The 27,782-nt window shown below is 34.4% G+C and overlaps 1 protein-coding gene and 1 long non-coding RNA gene across 3 annotated transcripts in view; one reads left to right on the forward strand and one right to left on the reverse strand.

Moving 5' to 3' along the window:
* LOC145664064 (uncharacterized) overlaps positions 1-12,330 on the reverse strand; it is a 141,258-nt gene extending 128,928 nt beyond the window's left edge. Inside the window, exon 1 of the mRNA XM_081730405.1 lies at positions 11,717-12,330. Within this exon, the coding sequence (XP_081586531.1) occupies positions 11,717-11,727 (11 nt within the window). The 5' untranslated portion in view covers positions 11,728-12,330. The remainder of the gene's footprint in view (positions 1-11,716) is intronic.
* On the forward strand, positions 776-27,782 carry LOC145664077 (uncharacterized). 2 transcript variants are annotated; one of them, XR_014127324.1, is made up of 2 exons: positions 776-864; positions 27,232-27,782. It is a non-coding gene; the product is annotated as an uncharacterized LOC145664077 (long non-coding RNA). The 2 variants fall into 2 exon arrangements; XR_014127325.1 differs by lacking the exon at positions 776-864 and adding an exon at positions 19,666-19,796.

Here is a 27,782-nt window from a genome sequence, read left to right on the forward strand (position 1 = left end):
CCCACTTACATTAATAGATACAGATTCTTCATGACTAAATGATTAGATCCTGGTTCAATTTCCGGTAGAAGCTCACGGGGCTGTTTACTACATATTTGAGTGCATATTTTCGTAATTTTAGTATATAACTGCACAGGCCGGTAACCAGCCCAAAATTGTAGGGGGGGGGGGCTGAAGTTAGGGGGGGCCGATACAACTATATTATAGTTCATCACCATATTATAGTTTATTTGCAAGCCTACCTTGAAAGTTTTAGGGGGGCAGCGAAAATTTAGGGGTGCGGCCCCCTAGTCCCCCCTGGATACGGGCCTGTAGCTGCATGCATATTTCAATGTTTTTTTTTAGTGCATATCAATCCGAAGTTCATCACTGGGGGGGTTAATTACGAATCTTTTATAGTAAATTAAATAAAATTTTTCAGTTTAACGTCCCACGATTATGCCCGTTATGCTAAGGGTACGATGATAAAGCAAGTGAATGATGATGGAAGAATTGGGTGGAATGAGAATGTAGGAGGAAACGGGAGTACCCCGAGAAAACCTATGGACACGGCGTTGTCCATCACAAACTTACTTCACCGGGAATCGAGCCAGGGACAAGGGTGCCGATCCTGGCAGGGTGGGCGATTCCGGATCCCCCGAATGCTCATGTGGACGTCTCATGTATTTTTATGAATATGTATTTTTTTATTGTTATATGTATTTTAAATGAATATACGATATTTGGCATAATTTGAATTTGTCTTAAAATCTATATATTTGCCTTCCTAGACCCTCGACTGCAACCAAACACACACATGAATGGACGCCTTCCCAAAGTTACAGAGAAATCGTCGCCCTTGGCCAGAGACACCACGTACCAGAGGTAAGCCCTCTACAATCGAGCCACTCTGTCCCCTGAATCCTTTATAGTGAGTTGTGCGAAACCATGTGAGTGGAAAATGGAGCATATTCCTAGAATGTGTTCATTTTCCCATTCAGTGTTGGAAACAGGGTGGTATAGTGTATCTGTGTTGAAAATGTATCATTATATATATGGAAAAAGTTGTTATAGGAAAATTACGTTACCAAAAAATAAAATATTTGGATACCTCTTATATAACAATTAGTTTTTGTTATTCAAAGGAAAACACATCAGTTGCTGCAAGTACTATATGTTACTCTCAAAGTGTAGTTATATGTGTTTTAAATTGTCCATGGTTTCAAATCGTGATTTTAAGAACATTTTCATAGAAGAAATTACTTAAAAAAAAAAAAAAATACGTGAGTTCAGGTGCGTTAGTGTATGTTATTTATATTTCTGCAAGAACGTGTGTTGAAAAGTGCTAATCCACTAGCGCTTAACGAGATTATGTAAAGTAAATAACTATACGGTTTACTGCCCTATAAACATTCTGGAGCATCCTTAAGTACGTACAAACGAAAGAAACGTCTGAAATATGAAAGTTTTAAAGGAAGGAAAGAGGACCATGAGTGATGATATAATTTTCTCTTTTTCTTCACCCAGAAGTAGTGTTTATATGTTATTTCAACTACTTTCACAATGGCTTTTTGTTTTTCTATAACTGTTCTCTTATGTAACAGTAAACAACTTTTTGCTTTCTTTCACAGATGGAGGTGGGCGGTTGGTATTCTTACCGTATGAAATGGTATTTCATTAATAAGGCCCGGATTTTTATGTTTTTACATATTATTTCCTTTGTATGTACGCTGGTGAAAATATGAAATGTTCGCAAATTACGAAGTAAGAAGCCATATAAACCAAAATCACGTTACATATTTTTACATATTTTGAAGTCTGTTACATATTTTCCGTCTACTGTACATATTTTTAAATAAATTCAGTTTTCTGGCTCCTTTTCGCTAATTTTCTTTAAATAATACGCAATTAAAAATAGGCCTATATATGTAATAATAACACAAAAAATACTTTGTTTAAATATCTGTATTTTTTCTCTCACTTTGTTCAACCGATTTGCATTGAGGGAAAGCTGGGTTAAACCAAATCGTACACTCTACAATATGCAAAAAAAAAAAAAAAGTCGTCAGTTACCGCTTCCAATCCTGAAAAAAATCTGTTTTCTTATATATAAATAAAGAAAACAATATAAGGATTTTTGTGCTTATCGCCTTTGCAAGCAGACGCCACTCTGATGAGTGCCGACAAAACAAACTAAAACGCATACAGTTGGCTGGCTTTCTCACCTTTTTTTGTATGTGCAACCTCTACGGAAACACAAGAAACTCAACATTGTGCAGGGAGAAACAGGTGCGAAAATTGCCCGAAAGTTCCAGTCAGTTTTGAAGAGAAATCCAGGATACCTAACATTGAGGACTGCATGCAGGATATTGGATGGAGAAGAAACGGAGGCACCTGAGGAAACCAGTCCTGGAAAATGTCATTTGCTGAAGTTCGCGCCTGTCACTTCCTGCGACGTGGAAAGGTCTTTCTCAGCCTATAAAGGGATCCTGACTGACCAACGACTCTCTTTAGCTCCTGAACAATTGGAAAAGTATGTAGTGGTTCATTGAGCATCAGCAAAGTAAGCGCTTTTTTTTCTAAGATTTTTTTCATCATATACAATAATGTGGTTTTCATTTTTTCTGAGACAATTTCATTTGTTACTAGTAAAAGCTTGAAGTATCTGTGGCAAGTTAGAGATTTTTTCGAATACCATCATATAAAATACTTAGTGGTTCATGGGGTGCTCCGAAAGTAAGCGCTCGTTATTTTAAATATTTTTTTCTCTTTTGATATTCAATAATGTGATTTTCATTTCTCCACGAGACAATTTTATTTGTTCTTAGTGAAAATTTGAACGTATCAGTGACAAGTTAGTGACAAAGTTTTTCCATTGCGTAAAATTATTTAGTGGTTCATTGTTCGTTCCAAAAGTAAGTGCCTTTTGTTTAAATAAATATTTTTTTTGTGTGTTTATATGTTCAATAATGTGATTTTTTAACTTCTTTATACATATTTTCATTTGTTTCTTCTGAAAATTTGTACGTATCTGTAGGAAGTTATTTACACTTGTTAAGCTTTTATTACATAAATATGTTACAGTATATTAATTAGCTAAGAAAATAGCACAGACACAAAATAAACACGAAAAAATATTTTTACATATTTTCATATTTTTAACATATTTCTTACATATTTCATTGATTTTTGCTACATATTTATGTACATATTTCGGTACTTTGGACTACATAAAAATCCGGGCCTTATTCATTAAGATAACAACATACTACGTCAAGTACTTGAAGCAAATAATACAGTCCATATATTAAATGAATTATGTAGGATGTAACGGGAATGTTATGATTACCTTCCGGAGGTGTAAGTGATGTCTTTTGAACATAACACCGGACATTTTCCTTGAAATGCGAGTGCAAAAAATGGGGATAGAGACTACGTTATAAGTACTGGGACCCTTGACGACGACAGACGGGAGGTGGGGGGAGAGGGGAGCGAGCGTCCTGGTGGCTATAATCTTACTATCCGATATTTTGTATGTTAATGTAGGTCAAATAATATGTGATTATCCTCTTAGTATATATAAAGGGTGAACCTGAAAGATGTGCACAAGCACCGGGAGGTGGTTTGTGACATCAAAAGAATACAAAAATCCCTCTTGCATTTTGTCGAATTCCGCGTCGTTTACGAGTGACAGGAGGTGCTAATTTGCAAGCGAAAATCGAAAAAAAAAATGAAATGAAATTTTGAGTTTTACGTCCCACGGTTATGCCGGTTAGGCTAAAGGAGACGGTGATAATGAGTAATGAATGAAATGGTGGAATGAAGAAAGTGGGAGGAAACGGGATAACCCCGAGACAACCCACGCACACGGTGTTTGTCCACCACAAAGTTCACTTGGTGGGAGCAGGGTTTGAATCTGAGACCCCTAGCACCAGAGGTGAACGCTCTACCACTGAGCCACCGCGGCCCCAAGCGAAAATCGAATCCTGACAATTAAAACGGAACGTAAAGGAGTGCACATACTTCGGCAGATGATTCATGACATTTAACAACATATAAAAAGACATGTGGGCATATTTGTTCCGTTCCAAATGTCACGATTCGATTTTCCATTCGTACAGAATTCGACAATATGCAAGAGCACTTTTCGTCTTGTTTTGATGTCACGAATCACCTTCCGGAGTTTGTGCACATCTTTCAGGTTCACCTTGTTCATAAAATAGTTGCCCATCTAGAAAAAAAAAAAAATCTGCCTCTCCACTTGCCCTCCTAAAATTTAAAGCTGGCTGATTAGCTGGGACTGTGATTAGCTGGTTAATCTACAGTTCAGGAGACACGACTTCGATTCACGGTAGAAGTATGAGGTCCATAGGGCAGGCCTGTATCCACGGGAGGCTAGGGGGCCGCCCCCTAAATTTTAACTGCCCCCCTAAACTTTTGGGAACCGGTCAAAACCCCCACAGCCAAAACACCCACACTCCAGAAATGTCAAAACGCCCACACAAACGGTCATAACCCCCCACACAAATGGACAAATCTCCCAAACACACGAACGGTCATAACCCCCACAGCCAAAACCCCCACACTCAAGAAATGTCAAAACGCCCACACGATCGGTCATAACCCCCACACAAATGGACAAATCTCCCAAATACACGAACGGTCATAACCCCCACAGCCAAAACCCCCACACTGGTAATCGGTCATAACCTCCAACGGTCATAACTCCCACACAAATGGACAAAACAGCCACACATAGCAACGGTCACAATCCCCACATAAATGGACAAAACCCCCACACAAATGTACAAAACTCCCACACAATCGGTCAAATCTCCCACACTCTGAAATGATCCTGGTTGTATGTCTTGCTCTTGTACTTTTTAATAACATTTTTTATTCCACTTAAACCGATGTTGCAACTATTCTTCTTGCACTGTTTTGTAATGACAGAAACACTAAAGTGGGCGTCGTAAAGAGCCGCAACAAAGACGTGCAATCACGGTATTTTCAGAGTGTGGGGGATTTGTCCGATTGTGTGGGGATTTTGTCCATTTGTGTGTGGGTTTTGTCCATTTATGTGGAGATTGTGACCGTTGCTATGTGTGGGAGTTTTGTCCATTTGTGTGGGAGTTTTGACCGATCGTGTGGGCGTTTTGACATTTCTTGAGTGTGGGGGTTTTGGCTGTGGGGGTTTTGACCGTTCGTGCGTTTGGGGGATTTGTCCATTTGTGTGGGGGTTATGACCGATCGTGTGGGCGTTTTGACATTTCTTGAGTGTGGGGGTTTTGGCTGTGGGGGTTTTGACCGTTCGTGCGTTTGGGGGATTTGTCCATTTGTGTGGGAGTTATGACCGATCGTGTGGGCGTTTTGACATTTCTTGAGTGTGGGGGTTTTTGGCTGTGGGGGTTTTGACCTAGACCCAAACTTTTCACGGTAGGCTTGCAAATGAACTATAATGTGGTTGGATCGCCCTCCACTGCATTTTTTGGCTGGCTACGGGCCTGCCACAGCGGGGAACAACAGTGGTCAATTGCCCCTTGAATTTTTGAGTGGAGTTTGATTCTTCTACATAAAGTGCTAAGTGCATCAAGGTATGTATATTTGAGACTTCACTTATGTGTCCGTTTTTTGCCCCATTTTCCCCTAGGAAAAAAATTTCGAACGTTTCTGAGTAGAAGTAAATATAATTAACACCCCGCATTAAGTTGTATGAAGAAGGCTGATAGTTTGATATTATTCAATAGTTTGCTTTTAAAGAAATCAGTTTTATTTTACAATGTGAACTGTGATATATAGAAATACCTTGCAAAAACGCGGTTTTGAATAGCACAGGTTTCGCTCTAACACAGTTTTAATAACTACTCTTTAAAAACGAGCAATAGGCTTATAAGTATATTCAATTTTTTAAAAATATATCCAAATAAAAGCAATTAATACGCATGTACGCATGAATAGATGGAAATGTTCTTTAAGACAAGTTGAATATTCGCTTGTGGCCTTGGAACTTTTCTTGGGAGAGTAAGCATTTATATTTGGCACCTCTAGAAAAATGTGAAGTTGATCTATCATAGAAAAATTAGATGTGGAATATATAATTTGGGATGGTTATTTGGCGAACAGTTAAACCGGAAATGGTACAAATCAACCACTTCCGATTTTAGTAGTGTTTTAAAAATGAAAATGAAATATATTGTTAGGACGCTTATTGATTGCATGAAACGCTTCTCTCTATTACCGTTTCAGCTCAACAACAATCACCGTTAAAACAGGAAGTGGTTCATTTTCTCCCACTTCCGGTTTTAATAGAGAGAGATTACAGTGGAGATGGAATATATATTTTTGGGACGCATACCCAACTGAAACTAACGCTTCTCGCCATTTGTTACTGTTTTCGCTCCTTAACAATATATATTAAAACAAAAAGTAATTGATTTCTGTCACTTCCGGTTTTAGCAGGGAGATTAGAGTGAAAATGGAACATATTCTTGGGACGTTTAATTGATTACAAAAAAAAAAAAAAAAACCCTTTTCACTATCTAATAGTTTTTACTTAATTGGAATCAATGTTACGAGAGAGATGCGAATGGAAATGAAATATGTTGTTTTCACTCTTAAATGATTACAGAAAATTGTTTCTCACTAACTGTTAACAGTTTTTACTGTATAACGATCAATGTTAAAACCAAAAATGTTTTGTTTGTGCTACTTTTGATTTCATTTGAGGGGTTAGAATGGAAACGAACGTATTTTTGAATTGCTTAATTAATTACAGAAAACCACTTCCAGCTATTTATTACGGTTGTTATTCTATGGTGATCATTGCTTATATAGGAAGTGGTTGATTTCTGCCACTTCCGGTTTGAATAGAGGGTTAAGATAGAAGATGGTATCTATTCTTAGAATGCTAAATCGATTTCAAAGAACCAGTTTTCACTATCTGTTTTCACTTTTGCTCTATATTGATCAATATTGAAACCGAAGGTTGCAGTTGATTTCTACCACTTCCAGTTTTAGTAAAGAGTTTGTATAATTTATTATTGACATGGTTAATCGGTTGAAAAAAAAAGCTTCTCTCCGTCTATTACTCCTTTTTGCTGTGATCCAACAACGTTAACACCGGAAATTGTTAGTTTCTACTACTTCCGATTTGAACATTGGCTCCAAAAACGAACTCGGGTCCTAATTTTTAAACTTCTACATTATGACTAAGATCCTGGTATAGAGCTTGGCGCTTTACGAATCAAAGACGTGGACATTGGGGAAAGCTGAAATGTCCAAGATGAAAGCATTTGAAATGTGGTGTTGGCGTAGAATGCTGAGCATATCATGGACCGAAAGGAAATGGAATGAAGACATACTAAAGGAAGCTAATGAAGAAAGACAGATCATGAAGATAATAGGAAAAAGAACAAACAGTATGCTTGGCCATCTTATTCGGCACTCCGATTGTATCACCGTGCTGATAGAAGGAAAGGCAGAAGGAAAAGCAGAAGAGCAAGGTCAAGGAGAGAATATTTAGATGCAGTTACGAAGAAGAGACTGTATCAAAGTATAAAACAGCTCTCCCAAGGGAGAGAGAGAGTTTAAAATTTCCGTGTTACCCACCAAAATATGGTTGAGGTGAAAAAGAAGACATTATGACTAAATTTGACTATGATTGCTCAAGTAGTTCTTGAGATATTTTTGTATCCTGGATGGACAAGGCATATACATAAAGGAGTCTTGGTAAACCAATCTTGTTAAAAAAAAAAAGTAACATACTGGATATAATAATAATAATAATAATAATAATAATAATAATAATAATAATAATAATAATAATAATAATAATTCCAATGTATATGGGTTTTCAGCAAGACTTCTGCATTGAATAGTCTTGCAAGATATCAAACATCTAGTGTCTGTGAAGTTTGGTTAAGTCAAATTTTAAATGGTCATTTCAAGTGGTATTTTTAAGAGTAACGTTCCACGAGTATGTCTTTTAGCCTAAGGTAGATGGATGATTAAAGCAATTGAAAGATGGTAGAAAAATTGGTACAATGGAAATGTGGGAGAAAACGGGAGTACCGGTATTCCGAGAAAACCCACGGACATGATATTGTGCACCACAAACCATTACAGGTTCTGTTTTATTAATAAATTCTCAGTTTATTTCTGTCGATAGTTTGCGACCCCCTTCTCTTTTGCTCGCTCTTCACGCCCCTTTGAGGGATGCGTATGCCCTAATTTGAGGACTATAGGAAAGTCATAAAGGGAATTTTTTTTAAAAAATTGTAAAACATTAAAGATGTTTTTGAATGAATTTAATGTTTCCGGAGTAGAAACCATCTCCTCCCATATTCTTGTATTAAAACCGGAAGTAGTACAATCCAAGACTGACAGATCTTGAAATCGGTAGCCAAATACTTCAGAGTTTTTATCCATGCATAGCACTGTCTCATCGCAAAATTATTTGTCTTATGCATAATATTTAACAGTATCTTAAAAGCTACTCTGAGAATTTTAAGCTGTATATATACAGTATATAGGATATAGTATATTATATAGTATATCATGATTACACTACTCCCCATTTTCACTATGATGTGTTTTGCTCATATTTTTAAATTTGAGAACATTTTCTAGTATTTACCTCATAAAGAGAAAGTTAATCAACTTTAGAGGAAAAAAATAATAATAGTTGCATTAGGGATGCGCACGAGACAAGATTTGAGGCTGTCTCGTCTCGAAAATGTGCTGTAAGAGTGATGCCTCGACTCGAAAAACGTGTATTTTTCCCATGGAAGAGCTGTGTCTCTACTCGAATTTTCTCAAGAAAATTCTGTCCCGACTCGACTCGTGCGTATCCCTAGCTGTACGAACTTCCTGTTATAATGAAGTAATATTAACTAAATGCAAACAATACATGATAGCAAGTCCAAGACTGGCTTTTATGTAAGGCATTAAATATGATTATAAATTTGCAAAATTCAGCCAGGACTGATGGAGAGGGTGAGTTTCAGTTTAATCTATTTCTATAGTCGCTTGAGAAAAAAGTATTGGATGCTGGTTTTCAATTTTTAGACGAAATCAAATGATCACAAAAGTGAAATCATTGCCTAATGTTCTCTGCAGACTTAAGTCATGCTTAAAGATCCATACAGGGATGTAATGGGGAATAGGTCTATATTATAGTAAACGGCGTATCTCATCTAAAATTTTTAAAGTCCAGCGTATTTTCATCTTAAATTTACGAAGGAATGTGCATACATGAGGGTGGGTATACGCTATATTATTCTTGCCCCCCCCCTTTTTTTTTTAACTCTATAAGTAAGAGAAACGGTGTGCCTGGCCAGGAACCGTAATATATATATGAATTAGTGTTTCCCACAAGACGACAAATTTTTCTTCTTAACGAGACGAAAAACAACAGTTCTAGTCTTGTTTTTGAGACGAGACTAGGAGTATTATGAAAAGTTCTTGATTCTTGGATAAAAATTATCTTATTTTTTTAAAATCAAAAACTGCTCTGTAGATTACATAATAGAAATATTGCTTTGTATAACAAGAAAATGGTACTGAGTATTTAGAAGCTAATCGAATGTCCAACCAACAGAATAAAATACTGGTAATTGTTTTGCTTCTAGTATGTATTATACACTGAGTTTCTTTCTCCTTCCTACATGATTAAACATACATACTACTTAATCGGCAATTTACTTCCCGGTATAAACAGTCATTTCTTCAGTCTGCAATACGACTGTAGTCATTACGTGTGATACGTTACATATAGCCTATACCACGAGTATGAATACATTTTACGAGAATGAAGGGATAGAAGAAATATCGTCGCTTGTGTATAAAATGTCCATAGTATTTGTGTTGGAGTATTAAGGTTATAAGCAGGCTTGAAAACTCCCGGGTGCCAGGTCGCCATGGCAAAAGAAAATACGAGTCTGCCATCTTACTAACTTACGGCCAGAACATATAATCCAATGTATCAAATTATATCTGTATTATTATTATGATGATTGAGTTTCAGAACTGGTGCCTAGGTCAAAGGAACATTTTTCGAACATTGATTATAACCATATACCTGAAATTGTAAATGTAGAATTGGGTTAAATGTTCAATTGATAGACGAGAGAAATACTGTAGCTTCAATAATAGCATTGTAAAATTGATATTAATATGTTTGAATAACTGAAAATACCTAATATACGTATATAGATTACTATGATAGTATCGTATATTTAAAACAGAAAAGGAAGCTTAAGGTTGTGGCATCAAAAATTTTCCCGTTTTTTATATTTGAAAATATGGTGACCTTATATGAAGGTCAACTGATCATATATTATTTTATCCAAACATTAAAAGATTATGTCGGCTGCCGTATAAGATTTAGTTTTCCTGTCCTGTGCGAATATGTTCAAAGAACATATCGCTTTTGTAGCATAGAATAACAGCAGTATAGAACACATTCAAAGCATCGATTTCTTTGGTTCTCGATCAATTTATCTTGTCTTTTCACCTTCTCTAGTTTCATCAAATGCCGTACTATTAAGCCGTACCATCAAACCTTAGTTTCTCTGCAAACTCTCGCGCCGTTTTCCGCAGATCTGATTCGGAGACCAGCTTCATTAATAGTCTCCAACAACCAAACTACAATTACCTAACCTAAACTAACCTAAGCGTTAACATGCTGGACTTACTCTGCGGCAAAGGCGCCCATCAGGGAGGGCAAGGTGGGGCGCTCGCCTTCCCCCTTTAGAGGAAATTGTGCTTCGGAAGATCGAAAACCCAATAGATATTTTAGAATAGTTACTGCAAAATTTGAGACTACATTTGAAATGTCGCTTATACTTGCTCCTCCTTGGAAACCACAACATGGGCGCCCTTGCTCTGCGGCACAAAGGCCTATTATAGTAGTGTTACTTTTCATAATAGTGTTACTTTATTCACTAAACAGCAATTTCTTAGTGGAAGGATTTTATTCTAAATACAGTAAATGGGAGGTATTTCCCTATCTCATAAGATTTCGCAACCCTGACATCAATAAATTGTTTCAAACCACATATTCTTAATTCACCTTTTTATTTTCATCATACATAATAACCGAGATATATTAATAAACAAACTTAGAAAGCTCGTTACTGAATTCTCTATGTCTCTTTGTGTGTGTGCCTGTTGTTTGCGAATTGTTAAATTTTCAGCCCTTCATTCGTTAAAGCATCATAAATTATCTGAAAGAAGTGATGGAATTTATCTCGTCACTCTTACCGTTCACGAGATATTGGCCAAAACATTTCCGATTTCGGAAGATTTAAGGAGCCATATCTCGGGAGCCGTAAGTCATAGAAAGATGATAATTTGCGAATTTTTCAATTTTGAGAACTCCATTTTGAGCATATGTCTTCGTAATATAATATCGTAGAACGTTTTAATAGAATTTTTAAATAAAACATGTGGAAAAAAATTAGTACTCAAGGAAATTATAAATAGATAGATATATTATAAGAATTAGAACAATTGGTATAAAGCCTGTAGAAGTTAATAAGAAAAAATAATTATTTTTAAGTTCGTTCTATCAATGATCTTGGAGCATTCTCAAATGGTTTTGAATTTGAAATTGCAACAATACTTATTACTATAACAAGACAAGACAAATAATAATTTACTCGAAATTAATAATAATAATATCAAATAAACATCATATTTAAAAATAAATAAATAAGAAAAAATATAATTAACTTACGGCAATTCCATCTTGCCACTATGTTTTGGAAAGTAGCTCCTTTCTAAAGTAATTGTAGCTTGGAACAATTGCAAAAACTCTGCAAAGCCTTTTCACAAAGTTTTCTTGAATAGTAAAAGAACTCTCACAGCCACCGGGTTATTCGTATACGAGACAGAAGGTACTCCAATCGAGGTCAAGATGAAGAAAGGAATTTTTAAAGTTGTTCTAAGTAAATTACTAAAGGAAACGAAACAACACTGATTTTTTTTCTTTTTTGCTTAATTCAAGGTTTCTATTTTTTTTTTATTTAATCGGAAGTAAATCACTGCACCAGAATAATCACGGAGATATAAAATTTCGCACAAAAATCACCTTCTTTGTTATTAGATCAGAAGATGTCGCTCGCGTAATCGTAAATGATTAAAAAAACAAAACAGGTTCGTGCACACACTTTAAAACGCAAGTTCTTTCACACCACGTGATTTAGAGAAATATTCTGCGCTAGAATCATCATCCAAGCGGCTCGTTTAGGAAGGAATAGTGAACGCACAATGCTTTGAGTGAAATCGCTTCCATAAACACTACAACAAGTTATTTGAGCGCCCCCACTGTATCACACGGAGGCTACAGATTGCTGGTTGTTGGTGCTTTGTGCGCCCTCTATGGCAGTGAAAACTGTGAAGAAGAAGAAGAAGAAGAAGAAGAAGAAGAAGAAGAAGCATTTTTCCTTCCTCCTTTCACTGTTAAAGAACTTTCACTGGCTGTTGGCAGCAGCGAAAGGAAACAGATTCCATTCTGTAAAAGCCAATCCCACTCTCATCTCGATTCGAACTGATAGCCTTTAAGTATTGCAGGGCTGCCAACCGATTTAATTGCACATTATTACAACACTGTGTGTAGATTTTAAGAGAGCAAGCTCCTCCTGTATAAAAGCAACATAAAATGTATTGTGTATTCTTTCTTACGCGGAAGTAGCATTGTAAGATATAATGAATTGCATTACTTTAATAGTTTGTTTGTTAGCTATGCTATTATTTTCATTGTCAAGGTGAATGTGCACTTCCCAAATAACTTTTATGAATACTTCCTACAAGTGATTATCTATGTTACTACCGCTTTTCAATGTATGGTCCACATATCAGTTAACTATCGCAAATAAATGTTTGGTTTTACGTCTTATGTTCATTCGCTGCAGGCCAATAGAAAGGATTTACAAATACAAGTGAACGTTCATTTAAATGATAGATACATTTCTAGTTTTATGATTTTGACTGTAAGGCTAAATCATCATCACCATCATCATAGGTATTCTGCTATTAATGGTAGGTCACTTGTTGCAACTAAGAAGTTTCCATGCTCCATGGCCTTCCGCTAATTACTTCGTCTTCATGTGCGATTTCTCTGTTTTGATATCGTCCATTAATTGTAGTCTACTTCATCTTTACCTCTCTTTCCTGCCACCGTATCCTCTGGCACGTCCCTCAGAGATAAATAATTTTGATTTGATTTTCAGTTAAACGTCCCTTTCAGCAGCATTGAGACGTCCATTTTTGAGACGTGAACCCGAACCACAGAATTACGACGGGAGTCGAACCCGGGTCTCCCACATCAAAGACGTGTACAAGATGATTATTAATGAAAGTGAATGATTATGAAGCATATAGTGAAACGAAAACCCCGAGAAAAACCCACGGACACAATGTTGTCCACCACAAACTCGTGTCGCCTCATAACTTCTTAAATCAGAGGTGAGCGCTCTACCATTGAGTCAATTTACCTTCCCCATGTGAATGCTTAAGGAACAGTTACATACCTGTTCCCACCTAGAAAACTACCATAATCTTATATGGTCCGGGATTAAACATGTGACATTTAGTGCCTATTAAGAATAAGGATCCACATATTTGTAAAATTTACGGAATAAATTTGTAATAATATTTTAATAAACCAGTATGTAAATAATCGGAATATGTTCATATGTTTGATATGCATATCTACGTAAAAATATATTAATGAAAGTCTGACCTGGTAAGCACGAATTCCTCCATAAGGTTGTCATTAATCACAGTATACAAAGTGAAGTGAGGCGAATTAAGTATCTGAAGGCAGTGTGGCTTACGTTAAATAAGCTCTTAACGTCTTACGTTACGTTATGTCTAACACAGTCAAAATGTCTTACGTTATTCTAGAACAGCAAGATGCAAAAAATGAAAATACTGTATATGACAACCTTAGTTATAAGATCCATAATAACGAATAAATACATAATCCAAGACGTAAAGTCGTATAAGGTGTTTCAGTGATATATAAAGTGTTTTTCAGCTATCCCCATTTATGTGTACTCACCGTCGCTGACTGGGTAGCAGTGGTTCAGTACTAGAGCTTTCACTTCTGATGCATAGTCCTTGGTTCGATCCCAGTTCGAGCCAAAGGAGTTTTGTGGTGTATGAACACCATATGTATGGGTTTACTTGGTATTCCCCCGTTTCCTTCCACTTTCTTCATTCCAGCATTTCATTCATTTCTCATCATCATCACAGTTTCCTTTAACCTAGCTGGCACTACCATGCGAGTAAAAAGTTCAAGGTCGCTGACACGCCTGCTCCCTAAGGACGCACCTACTGCTGCACTCCAGCCCTAACTCGGTTTGATATCATTCATGTTTTATAGTGGCAATCTAGCACAAGTTGGTTAGTACTTTTTGTGCAATAGTTTTTGTGGCATAGGTACACATTAGCCCTACTGCAACGAGGAATGTAAGTCCACTCACCAAAATTAATTGTTTAACAGTCGATTTACTGCGGAAGAATGTATCCAGTGAATTTAAGTATGGATTCCTCTTCTTAATCAACACACAACATTTTGCTCCAAGATAACTCTTTTTATTACTGAGTTATCAACAAGGAAGGCGAGTTATGATTGCTCGAAAAATGAAATATTTAGCTTCATATCACAGCCGTCTGCGGCGGGGGCAGTTGCTTCCCCGGATTATTCAAAGGTATTCAGTCATTTGATGTTAACTCAAGACCTAATCCTTTGCTTATTCACATACTTAATATATTTACGATAAATACTTTAGTACTATAGTTTATATACTGTAGTTAATGACTGTTGGTGTATATGATGTATTACATGCATGCATGCATAAAAGTGTACGTGTATTTGCGACTGCGCTTGTGTGTCGGTCTTCCCCTCCCTCCCTCCTGAAATTAGTCTTTTGCCCCCCCCCCCTTTAAAAAAATTCTGTGGGGACCCTGCGTCACATGGTTTCCAAACCGATAACACAGTTCTTCCTCTGTTAGAAAATGGTTTCTCGAAATTTAGTAATTAAAAGTGTAATTCTCATCTTACAAAATAATTTTAAGTATAGACTCTAAAAGTAAAAATGAAGTAAAATAATTTTAAGGATAGATTCTGAAATTAAAAATGAAATAAAATAACTTTAATGATAGATGCTAAACGCTAAAATGAAGTAAAATAACTTTAAGAATATACCCTAAAAGTAAAAATGAAGTAAAATAACTTTAATATTAGACTTTAAAATTAAAAATGAAGTAAAATAGCTTTAAGGACAGAGTTTCAAATTAAAATGAAGTAAAATAATTTTAAGGATAGACTCTAAAACTAAAAATGAAGTAAAATTCATAGCTTTAAGGACAGAGTTTCAAATTAAAATGAAGTAAAATAATTTTAAGGATAGACTCTAAAACTAAAAATGAAGTAAAATTCCTTAAAGAATAGAACCTAAAGGTAACAATGAAGTAAAATAACTTTAAAGATAGACTATAAAATTAAAAATCAAGTAAAATAACTTTAAGGATAGATTCTAAAAGTTAAAATGAAGTAAAATAGCTTTATGAATATACCCTAAAAGTAAAAATGAAGTAAAATAACTTTAAGAGTAGACTTTAAAATTAAAAATGAAGTAAAATAGCTATTAAGAGAGAGTTTCAAATTAAAAATCAAGCAAAATAATTTTAAGGATAGACTCTAAAACTAAAAATTAAGTAAAATTCCTTTAAGGATAGAACCTAAAGGTAAAAATGCAGTAAAATAACTTTAAAGATAGACTCTAAAAGTAAAAATGAAGTAAAATAACTTTAAGGATAGATTCTAAAAGTTAAAATGAAGTAAAATAACTTTATGAATATACCCTGAAAGTAAAAATGAAGTAAAATAACTTTAAAATTAAAAATGAAGTAAAATAGCTTTAAAGACATAGTTTCAAATTAAAAATGAAGCAAAATAATTTTAAGGATAGACTCTAAAAGAAAAATGAAGGAAATTAACTTTAAGAATAGACTCTAAAAGTAACAGTGAAGTAAAATAACTTTAAGGATAGATTCTAAAAGTAAAAATAAAGTAAAATAACTTTAAGAATAGATTCTAAAAGTAACAATGAAGGAAAATAACTTTAAAGATAGGTTCTAAAAGTAACAATGAAGTAAAATAACTTTAAGGATAGACTCTAAAAGTAACAATGAATCAAAATAACTTTAAGGTAAATTCTAAAAGTAACAATGAAGGAAAATAACTTTAAAGATAGGTTCTAAAAGTAACAATGAAGTAAAATAATTTTAAGGATAGTCTCTAAAAGTAACAATAAATTAAAATAACTTTCAGGATAGATTCTAAAAGTAAAAATGATAGTATAGGATTTAAAAAAGAAATACATATCTTAATCAGGGTGAAGCTTATTTTTCGAGATTAACAATGAAATGAAAAAAAAAATCAGCTTAACGTCACACAACTATGCACTTTAGGCTAAGGAAGACGATTAATAAATTAAATGAATTTTGATCGAAGAATAGAAGATGGAATAAAATTTAGGAGGAAAGGGAGTACACGGAGAAGACCCAAGGACACGATGTTGTCCACCACAAACTTACTTGCCCGAGCATCGAACCAGGGACCCAGCACAACAGAGGTAAGCGCTCTACTACTGAGCTACCGTGCCCGAATTTTCGAAATTTGAGTTCTCACAAACTTCTAAAGTTACAGAGATGTGACTCGGTATATAAATTCCTTATTAAAAACGATTGAAAACGATTTTGAAAGTTTGGAAAAATTACGTTTCTAAACGGAAGAAAGGCTGCCAGATATTAAAATGTCAGGTTATTATCTTTTATTATTATTATTGACTCGTAAGTGATTATAAAAGGGGTATATGTCTATTATATTCAAATTTCCGATTTCATATTCCTAACTTTATTCTTTCCTTGAGAAGAATGGGAAAGTATTCTTGTTATTAGATATCAATAAAATACAGAAATATTAAAAGAAAAGAATGTTAATTTGAAGCAAAACTGAACAAATCAAGACTGCAAGCGGGATTTCTTTTGCTAGGCTATATAGACTTAATGAAAAAATATTGCAAAACTCGACTTATTACAAAACTCAACGTTATTTGAAGTTAATGTTCCCAGAACGTATAGTTTACAGAGAAACTATATTCATTACATTATGAAACGTAAACATTTGCCCTTGTTGTGGCAGGAACCACACTTCTTATTTTCGATAAACTAAGATTCGATTTCTAATGTTGAAAAACGATAAAGGTTACGTAAAATGAGTATACAGTGTTGAAGTCTCTTCGGATGTCCAAAGCACAGAGTGCTTCACATCTTGTTTGGTCTCCTTAATGCACTCGCATGGGATAATGCAATTGGATGCTGTACGTTTGTCTCTAATGAACCCTTTCCGAGTTCGAAAGAGTTGCACTCTAGTTCTTAGACGATCGTCCATAAAGCCGGTAAATGGATGAATTAAGATTGATCCTATTATTGCAGGTGTCCAATTCTGCGGTTCGTGTTCCTGTTTAGGAACCCGAACAGCCTGTTTTCTTTTCTTTCCGTTAGAGATTATACTATATTCTAAGATGATAGAGACAAATACGATTATAATCTTCAACGTATAATTTCCGATATTAACGCTGAATCGATTCTAAAAGCCTATTCTCTTACCGTTTTGCTCTATGCCTATTCTCTTGAAGCCGGAAATATTAATCAATTTTAACTGCTTACGGTTTTGATAAAGTGTTGCGAGTTTTTATTATGTGTTCTCTTGAGACCATGAATCGATTGCGGAAAACCGCTTGTCGCTATCTATTGCCATATTTGTTCTTTGGTGATAAATGTTCAAATCGGAAATGGTTTATTTGAACCACTTTTGGTTTGAATAGAGTATTAACGGAGGAAATAGAACCTATTCTTGGGACGCTGAATCGATTGCACGAAAACGCACTCGATTTCTCTTACCATTTTTCCTTTATGGAAATCAGTATTGAAATCTGGTTCTGGTAGAGTGTTGTGGATAGTCGTGGTATGTTGCCTTAAGGCGCTAAATCATACTGCTTGTCGCTATCTGTTACCGTTTTCGTTGTAGAGTGATAAACGTTTAAAAGGGATTGGCTAATTTGAACTACTTCTCGCTTGAGTGGGAGGATAATGAAGTAAAAGAAGCCTATTCTTGCCATGTTTAATCTATTGAGAAAATCCACATCTTCATATCTCTTCCCATTTTCGCTACAATATCTGTTGACAGTCAGCGGAGAGACAGCCGTTCTATAAGACTTCCAACACTTATGCATAGCATATTTTTGGAAGCACATATGAAGTTTGATTCAGCGAGCGGTATCGCCTGGTTCCATTTAAATCAGTATATTTGTTTTGCTTTCTCTACGCTGTGTAACGATTGCAAAATCGTTACATTTTTGTAATAGTTTCATTATGGAAATTACTTTTTTTGTTTTTTTTTTTAAAAATAAGAAGTTTATTGTTTTGTTTTTGAAGAATTATTTTGTTATGCGTTGTTGGATTGAAATGATCAGAGAATCAATTCTTTTTTTTTTTTTAAATTACACAACCACTTCAGTTAGCGCAGGGGTCTGGAGTGACGTATGTAATGAGTTGGGCGCTGCGCAGTAGCGAGAGTCTTGCTCCTATATATGGCATTCTGATCCGCTGCGCCTCATAACTGTATTGTAGTTTATTGAGCCAACACGGGTTGGACTCAAGAAATAGACATCATTACTTCGCGCCGAAAATTGTTCTTTTTAAAAAACGTGGTCGAGAGTTCGATATAGCTGTGCCTCGTTTTAAACTTGTGAAGTGTGTCTTAATTACAACTGTGATTCTAAAACTCAGTGTTAAATTACTAAGAGTTTTAGAAATATAAAATTAAATTGTGTCTAAATAAGTTCTGTAAAGCTAAATAAGTTAAAAGTGAAAAAGTTACTTGTGTTTCTAGTGTGTGAAGTTGTGTTAAAGGAAGACGTATCTTGCAAGTGAATGAAATTAATAAGGTCTAAATTTCCTCTTAATAATACTTCCGTAGTCAAAACCTTTTAAAAGCTAAAAACTACGTTAAATTCCTAACGCTGCTTTGTGAGAGACGGAACACGCGTATTACGTCATCGAGTCTAGTGCGTTTCTTGCTTTCGTTGTACCACAGAAGGTCGAGTAAGAAATTTAACTGGGTAACTTTAAATGGGGGAAGAAAAATAAAACGTTAAATCAAGTATTAAAATTCCACTTTTAAATTGCATACTCGCGTGGTAACTAATATAAGAAGGATTTCCATAACTTCTTTTCATTCATTACTAAACTTTGTCGGTAATTAATAGTAATTTAATTTTCCTAATTACTTTTGTTTTCGTTCTTTTAAATTTTAAAATCTAAAACAGTCTCTAATAACGTGCTTAAAGTTTTGAAGAACTAAAGTAAAATATAAATTGGTATTTCCTGCTGTGGAAATAGGTTAACTAATTTACAGTGCTGTTAATGAAAACGTCACTAATTACCTAATTCATTAATTAACTGCTGTTAAACGCATATATTGCTATTTTAGTTCTCTTGGAATTCTCGGCTAGGTGTCAATTGTAGATTTGAAGTAAAATGAATAATTTTGATTAGATCTAAAAAATGCTTTCCGACCGAATAAATTTTTTGCTTAATTTTTAAATTCTTGAAATATTCGCGTGCACTGTACTGTATGGAATTGTATTGTAAGGAACAGTCCTTAAACCCAAGAGGATCTGGAGTTGAGAAATGGTAACTACCTCTGCTATACTGTCACTATTATTTCCTGCTGTATTACGGTAAGTGTGAAGTAGAAATGCTAGTTAAAAGTATTGTAGTTAGTTAAATAGTTTTATAGTAGTAAAAGCACTGCGTACATTCCTTAACTAAGAATTACTGAGAGAATTAAAGAGAGAAATAGTTCAAAGGTTAATTTTTAATAAATATACGAGGCTACTTCGAAAGTCACGATATCTTTTTGTTACAGCTGGATTAAATTGATTGACGTGGTTGTTACCTTGCTGTTTATGAATTATAGAATTCAATTTAGCGTTTAATATTTAATGAATTGAGAGTTTTGATTGTGTTATCTTCATTTAAAATCTAATTACTGTAAATGATCTCTGCCTTGCAAAAATTAACTGTAGTTGTTAGAGTAAAGGTTTTTCAAGTAAAATTTTGAACACCTCCTTCGAAATTAAGAACCTATTAAGAATTTGTTTAATTGTTATAACTGCTCTGAAGGAATCTGAATTGCATTAAATATTTTAAATTAACACTTCTGGAATTTCATTAAATAAAATCTGTAATTCTAATCACCCACCTTCACTCAGTTTAGGGATTAAGATTGTGTGCTGGTGTGAATGGTACCTAGTTGTTATTTACTTGCTATAATAATACCTTTTTTACAGGATTTGTCCAATCAGGTGTGGTTAAGTCACTCGGGGTCACATTTAGTTTCCTTTTTAACTATTTCAGCTAATAGATGCAGGAAACATTCTGACCGCGATACCGAGAATTGTGACAAAAAAGATAAACTACAATACAGTTATATATTTTTGGTTTCGGTGATTCATAAATTAGTCTGTAGATTAAGCCTATTGTAAGATCACCGACCAGAGTAAATAGAATTACAGTAACTGTGATTATTTTCATGATTGAAGTTAAATTCCGGATTTACTAGAGTTGATTAAAGGTTAATTTGTGTAGGATATTTCATTGTGGGTGTCATTATCGGAATTTTGATTGGGGGATAGGATTTTTAGGTCCTAAATTAATATTAATCTCCGCGTTTGCCTTTTTGAAGTTATTGTTGGTTAAACACAGTTCAGTTGATGATTGCATTTATATTTTTGCTAAAAATTTGGTTTGCTTATATAGAGTTTGAAAATTTCAGAGAAATTACTTGGAATTTATTAAAAATTATCAGAGTTAGATCCTTTGAGAAACAGTTCGAAGTTTCATAGCTCCATTAATAATAAAAACACGAGTGACTTGCAACTACACAAGCTGTCAGCTGTGGATGCTTTCTATCTACAATTGTTCAATAAAGTGAAATTTAATAAAAATTTTGTCAACCTTTATTTGTATTGGCTTGCGTGCTAGAGATTGAATGAATGAGTTTCATTGTAGAAGTAGTTGTAGTGTAGCTAAATTGGAGTATTTATATATTGTCATAATTGAATTTATTTTTGTGTTACTACTTCCTTATTTAATTTGTATTGTGTGTTTAATTTACATTTTGTTTATTTATTTTGGTTTAAACATGGAATTTGACAATCGATCTGTTGTTTCAAATGCTACTTCAGTTAATATTGAAGATCCTATGATAGAAGTAGTTGAAGTTTCTGACATGTCGACTCAGTTTTTACAGGAGAATATTGTAGCGCCACCTAGATTTGAAAATGATATTGTTTACCAACTAAGCGATGAATTGAATAAACTGAAAATAGAAAATGGGGGTAAAAGTAAAGGCGCAAACAGGTGTTTTGCAGGATTAGGTGCTTCCAGTAAATTACCACAAAATCCTGAATCGTTTAATCGAGTTGTCGGTTCTCATCGCTATGCGAATAGAAATTTTACAGTACAACCTAACTTTGTTGATAAATATCTTAGTCATAGAAGCGAACATGTGTCAAGGTTTGAGCCTGGTAGGTCGTTAGAAGTTAGTCATCAAGAACCATCTGTTGAAGGTCATGATTTAGGTAATCCTAATATACCAGTGGCGTTTAGTGGTTTAGGAGTAAATGATCATTGTCACATGCCAGATCAGAATCAACATTTAAATAAGAAGGAAATAAAATTTGATAATTTAAATCAAGAAAGTCAGGGAAATGATAGAAAATTTATTGTTCCGCCTCCTCCCTTGTATTATAAGGGTGCTATCCCTAAGGTAAGAGACGTTAGGTCTCAAATGAAGTCTAGTGGTCACAATATTTGTAAAAACGACTTTGAAATAGAAACCGAAGTAAAACAAAGGGTACTTAACCAACAAAATTCAGGGAACCTTGAACAACCGCCTCAGTATGTAGATAGAGTGGGAGCTCAAGTGTTTGATGGTATTCCTAATACGTATAGACATAGTCACGAATCAGTAAGGTCTCGATATTGTGAACCTCCTAGAGCCTTTATGCCTTTAAACACATACAGTATTCCTGAGAGATTTCCGGTAGTAACAAATTGTGGGGATAATTGGAAATCTTTTGATCCTTTAATTGATAAGTATGTTTTCAATAAGATTAGTGTTCTTATTGACACTAAACTTAGTTCTTTGAAAAAGATTGATGGTAATGATAGTTTTCAAGTATTTGAATTGATGTTTATTTTAAACGATCTTGTTTTAAATTACAATTTCCCTTTAAGAATGATTTTGTATGCAGTTTCTGTTAAAACTTCAGGGTTGTTGTATACAGAAATAATGAATAGTCTTACATTAAATAAAACTTGGCCCGAATTAAGGATGACTTTGTTGAATAAATTTATTTCTTTAAATGTTAGGGGATATTTAATAGGAGTTAAAGTATATAGGCCAATGAAACCTAGTGAACATGTGATGGAATTTATAGATAACGTGTATAATTCAGCCAAGGTCTTAAATGTAGGGTCAAGCGAGTTTGAAATCTTGGAAATTATCATTCATGGTTTGAATCCTGTGTATAGGTATAAATGTTTTTCAGATAGGATTCCACGAAACCTTACTGAAATGAAAAATATAATTGAGCAATTTGATTTGTACAAAAGATCAAAAAGGGAATACTTAGAAATTAATTCATCTAAAAACAGAAACTTAAAAACTTGTTTTGTTGCAAATGAAGATCAGGAGGTAAGGGTGGCCAGTAGTGGTCCATCAGCTGAGAATGCTTATAAAGGCAATAGATTTAAGCTTAATTGTCCTAATGGAGGGAATAGGTTTAAGGATACCATGAATTATAGATCTAATAATAATTCTAAAAAAGTTTCTGAAAATAATTTTTCAAATAATGTCAATAAGAAAAACTTTGAATCTGAACAGGGTATAACATGTGTAAGTGGTAATAATGTGAGGTTGTACTCAGGTAAGTCAAACCAACTCAGTCTCAACACAGGAAGTCCTGGGAAATCCATAAATGACAAAAAGTGTGTAAATGCTTCTCCTACGTACAGAGTGCCTTCTAGTGGAGATAATTGTTCTGCAACCTTTGTGATTGGGTCCATTAGTGATAAGAGACTTCCTCTTTGTATTGACAGCGGAAGTTCTGTAAATCTAGCATCGTCGTCTCTAATTAATCAAATTAGTCATCTGATTAAGAGGCAACGAATGATTCCGTCGATGAAAATGAACTCTATGATGTGTTCTAATGTGACAGAACCTAGAGAAGTCACTGTGGACTTAAACTTAGGTGGATTCAGATTTGAAATGGACTTCGTAGTGATAGCTTCATTACCCTGTGATGCGATCTTGGGTACTCCGTTTTTGCGTTCAACTGGTGCCATGCTTGACGTACTTGGAAATAAACTTTATTTTCGAAACCAAAGAAGATACATTCCTCTGAGATCAATGGAGACTTTAAAGAATTTCTTTGAAGTAGATGCCATCAATGGTTCGAGCGGCTTGAAGGATGAGGGTCTGAAGCCTGTTTGTATTTATCTACATGGCTTCCGTCGTCGAAACAACTTCATCCCTTCCGTTCCTTCAGTGGTGTCTGGTGCTAGGGAGATTGGAATCCAGTGTGAACCAGTTCCTAATTTGGACTATCCGGAACCTGAAGATACAATAGTTAACACTTTTCCAACATCAGTTTCTGGTCTTGTGGATCAACTTGGACGTGTTAATGGACTTCGTGATCATACTAGAAAGAACCAAATAGCTAAAATCGTCTTAGCAACTGGTGAAGTGTACGCCGACAAGGATGGAGTGTTAGAACTGGTAGATTCAGGTGAAACCAAGAATACTAACGAATGGAGTGAATCCTTTGAAGAAGAATTTAGTGAAAGATTTAAGAAGTTAAAACAACAACTTGGACTGGAATCTTCGAGTGACATAATAGTTTGTGAGAAACCACCACTTGAAGAAACTGAAATTAACTTGGATAACAAAGAACTTCATGAACCTGAGGATGAATCTCCTATTGGTAGTTCTTCGGAAGATGATAGTGATTATTGGATTGATCCAGATATAGAGTCATTTGTGCGATCTCTCAAACAGGATTTTCCTGATGTTGTGAGTGAGAAGGTGGGCTGCCTCAAAGATTTTAAATGTAAATTGTACCTTCGGGAACAAAAATATTTTCGAGAAAAACCTTTTCCCATACCCAGGGAAAAGAGACAGATTTTTGAGAATGTTATTAAAGAATTAGTTGAACAAGATGTGTTAGTTGAAACAGATCATTCAAATTTTGGTAGCACATGTTTCATTGTGAAAAACCGAGATGGTTCATATCGATTAGTTGCCAACTTTGTAAAATTGAATAGTATGTTGTCAGATTATGTTTTTCCGACACCTCACATGGAAGAATGTTTAAGTAACCTATCTGGGTGCCCCTATATATCATTGTGTGACCTAAAGAAGGCTTATTTTCAGCTGGAGCTTGATGAAGCGAGTCGAGATTTAACTACGATAGTCACTCCGATTGGTACCTTCCAATATAAGAAGCTCCCAGCTGGAATTAAGGTTGGAAGTAGTGTATTATCTAAATGTATGAAAGATGTACTTGGTGACCTTGAACCATATGGTGTTCATGTATACTTTGATGACATTTTAATCGCAAATAGGGATAAGGAGTCACATAAAAAGGCGATTAGAATGGTGTTAAATAGGTTTAGAGAATATGGTTTGACTATATCTCCTGATAAGAGTTTTTTCTTTAAAAAACGGATTAAATATTTAGGTTTTATAGTCGATGGGGATAATATCACCATGGATCCTAAACGAGTTGAGTCTATTCTTAGTCTTCCACCTCCTAAGACCAGAAAGGCTGTGCAGCGATTCTGTGGAGTAGTTAATTTTTATTCAAGGTTTATACCAGGATTTCAAGAAATTATAGGTCCTATATCTGAGTTAAGATCTATTAAAAAGAAGTTTGAGTGGGGGGAAGCCCAAAATAACGCCTTTTTAGAAATAAAAAGAATTTTCTCAGAAGAGCTTATTCTAAAAACACCTGATCTTTCAAAGAGGTTTGTAGTACACGTCGATGGGTCCTCGCGAGGCTTAGGAGGCGTGATTTCACAGAAAAATGATAAAGGTGACTTAATTCCTGTGGGTTTCTTTTCGAAGAAACTAAGTGAGGCAGACCGGCATAGATCAATCTACGAGATTGAATTTTTAAGCCTAGTTAAAACCATAGTAAGATTCAAACATTTTTTGTTTAATGAGTTTGATTTGTATACTGATAACAAGGCCCTAAGTTGGATAATTAATAACTCTAAAAGACTTCTAAAGTACGGTTCACTTATAGAACAACTTTCTCAGTTCTCATTTAAAATCCACCATTTGAAAACGAATGAGAATAAAGTAGCAGATTTCCTTTCTAGGCAGTATGACATGTTTAATTTTGACCATAGTGTTAAAGTCAAAGAAAGTAATGATAAAACATATTTAGTATTGACAAATCTTTGGAAATTACCTTTTCTAAGTGAACCATTGATTGAATTACAACGTAAAGATCCTGAAATAAATGAGTTAATCGTTAAGGTAGAAGGTGGTGAGAATATTAATGAGTATCAAATCAAACATGGGTTTTTGTTAAAAAAGACTAGGGCAAAGAACAATGAGTGGAAAATCGTTGTTCCAAAAGATCTTAGAAGAAGTCTGGTCGAATACTACCATTTAGAATATCTTACAGGTGGTCATTCTGGAATATATAAAACCTTACGTAAAATTATGAAGAGATTTACATTTGATGGTTTAGTAGAGTACGTAAAGGAATTTGTTAGGTCTTGTCCAGAATGTCAAAAGGCTAAGCCTTTAAACACTAAGAAATATGGTAGACTAGGGTCTCATGTAACTCGCAGGATAAACTCAAACTGGATGATTGATACTGTAGGGCCTCTACCTTCTTCTGAAGGGTACACTTATCTTCTAATAGCAGTAGATAATTGTTCTAGATATTGTATGCTTGAAAAACTAAGGAGATTATCTTCTAAAATAATTTGTGACAAATTGTATGATTTGTTCTCCCGTTACGGTTTTGTAGAATCAATATCTAGTGATAACGCCTCAGTATTTACATCTGAGTATTTTCAGGGATTTGTGTATAGTTTGGGTATTAAGCATATAAAACTGAGTCCTTACCATCCGGAGGCAAATATTGCTGAAAGGTTTATAAAAACTCTGAAATACTCCTTGAAATCTTATTTTGCTGAAAGACAAAACAAATGGAGTAAGGTTATTCGTGAGTTACAGTTTAATCTTAATTTGTGTGAGCATGAAGGATTAAAAGCTGTACCTTCAGAATTATTTTTTGGTAGAGAGTTAAATAGTCCATTAGAGATCAAATGGAAAGTTATGGATGCTGATCTTAAAGGTCTGAATAGTCAAGATCTTTGGAAAAATGCAATGGACAACATGGTAAAATCTTGGGAGAAACGTCGTAAACTATTTGAAGGTAAACGAAAGGATGTAAATTTAGTAGTAGATGATCTTGTGTTAGTTAAAAACCACGAAAAATCATCTCTGAAAGATAACGTAACTAAGAGTTTAACGTATCATTGGATTGGTCCATTCAAAATTGTGAAATTCTTAACTTATAACTCCGTGTTATTAGAAGATGTAAACAATGCTAATAATACTAAAAGAGCTCATGTAAGTGATATTAAAAAATACTTTGTGAGAAGGAATGGAGCAAACACCAACTGAACAGATGAAAATGAGAATCCTACACATGTAGTTATACTAGAAGAAATTAAACATTAGTGATGTAAGGTTAGATTAAGAAAATTTAGATTTAAGTTAGGTTTAGAAGTAGGTTAATGTAGGAACTAAGATGTCATTTAGAATTAGGTTATGATCATAGTCGTTTCATGTTCATTTTTTCATGTTCATTTAAATTTCATTTGTAAATCATGCATTAGGGTAAATTTATATCATTTATGGTGTTAATAATTGAAATGTGTTACATCTGAAATAATATAATATTCTACATGTGAAAGGGAAAAACTCGAAGATCTTTTTCTCATTTTGAAGTTAAATCCTTTGTTACTTTACAGGGCTAACATCTAGTTATTGCCTGAATTTAACATTTCTATTTATATTTGTAGATTGCCTTTTGTTTTCCTTACATTGATGTATTTTTATGGAGACATGTTAAGATGGTCAACGCATCCTGTAGAATGGTTTATGGTCTCGAATGGAACCAAAGCTGTAACCTTGGAAGTTTGGAAATCTCTTATCTGGCTGGCTGTTCTTAAACCCAGAAATGGAAAAATGGTCTACATTTGAGTGGAATGTTGCATCAAACTGGAATGGAAATCTACAGAAATGACAAAAATTTCAGAAAGGACATTTTGAGAGAATTTCGTTAAATGGAATGATAAAATGAAATATTAAAATGAAAATTGTATATTGTATATAAAATTTTTTTTCCTTAAAATTTTATATTTAACAAGGAGGTGGTGTTTGTAACGATTGCAAAATCGTTACATTTTTGTAATAGTTTCATTATGGAAATTACTTTTTTTGTTTTTTTTTTAAAAATAAGAAGTTTATTGTTTTGTTTTTGAAGAATTATTTTGTTATGCGTTGTTGGATTGAAATGATCAGAGAATCAATTCTTTTTTTTTTTTTAAATTACACAACCACTTCAGTTAGC

The sequence above is a fragment of the Thermobia domestica genome, chromosome 1 (genome assembly GCF_964235325.1).
Source record: "Thermobia domestica chromosome 1, izTheDome1.hap1.1, whole genome shotgun sequence".
NCBI lineage: Eukaryota > Metazoa > Arthropoda > Insecta > Zygentoma > Lepismatidae > Thermobia > Thermobia domestica.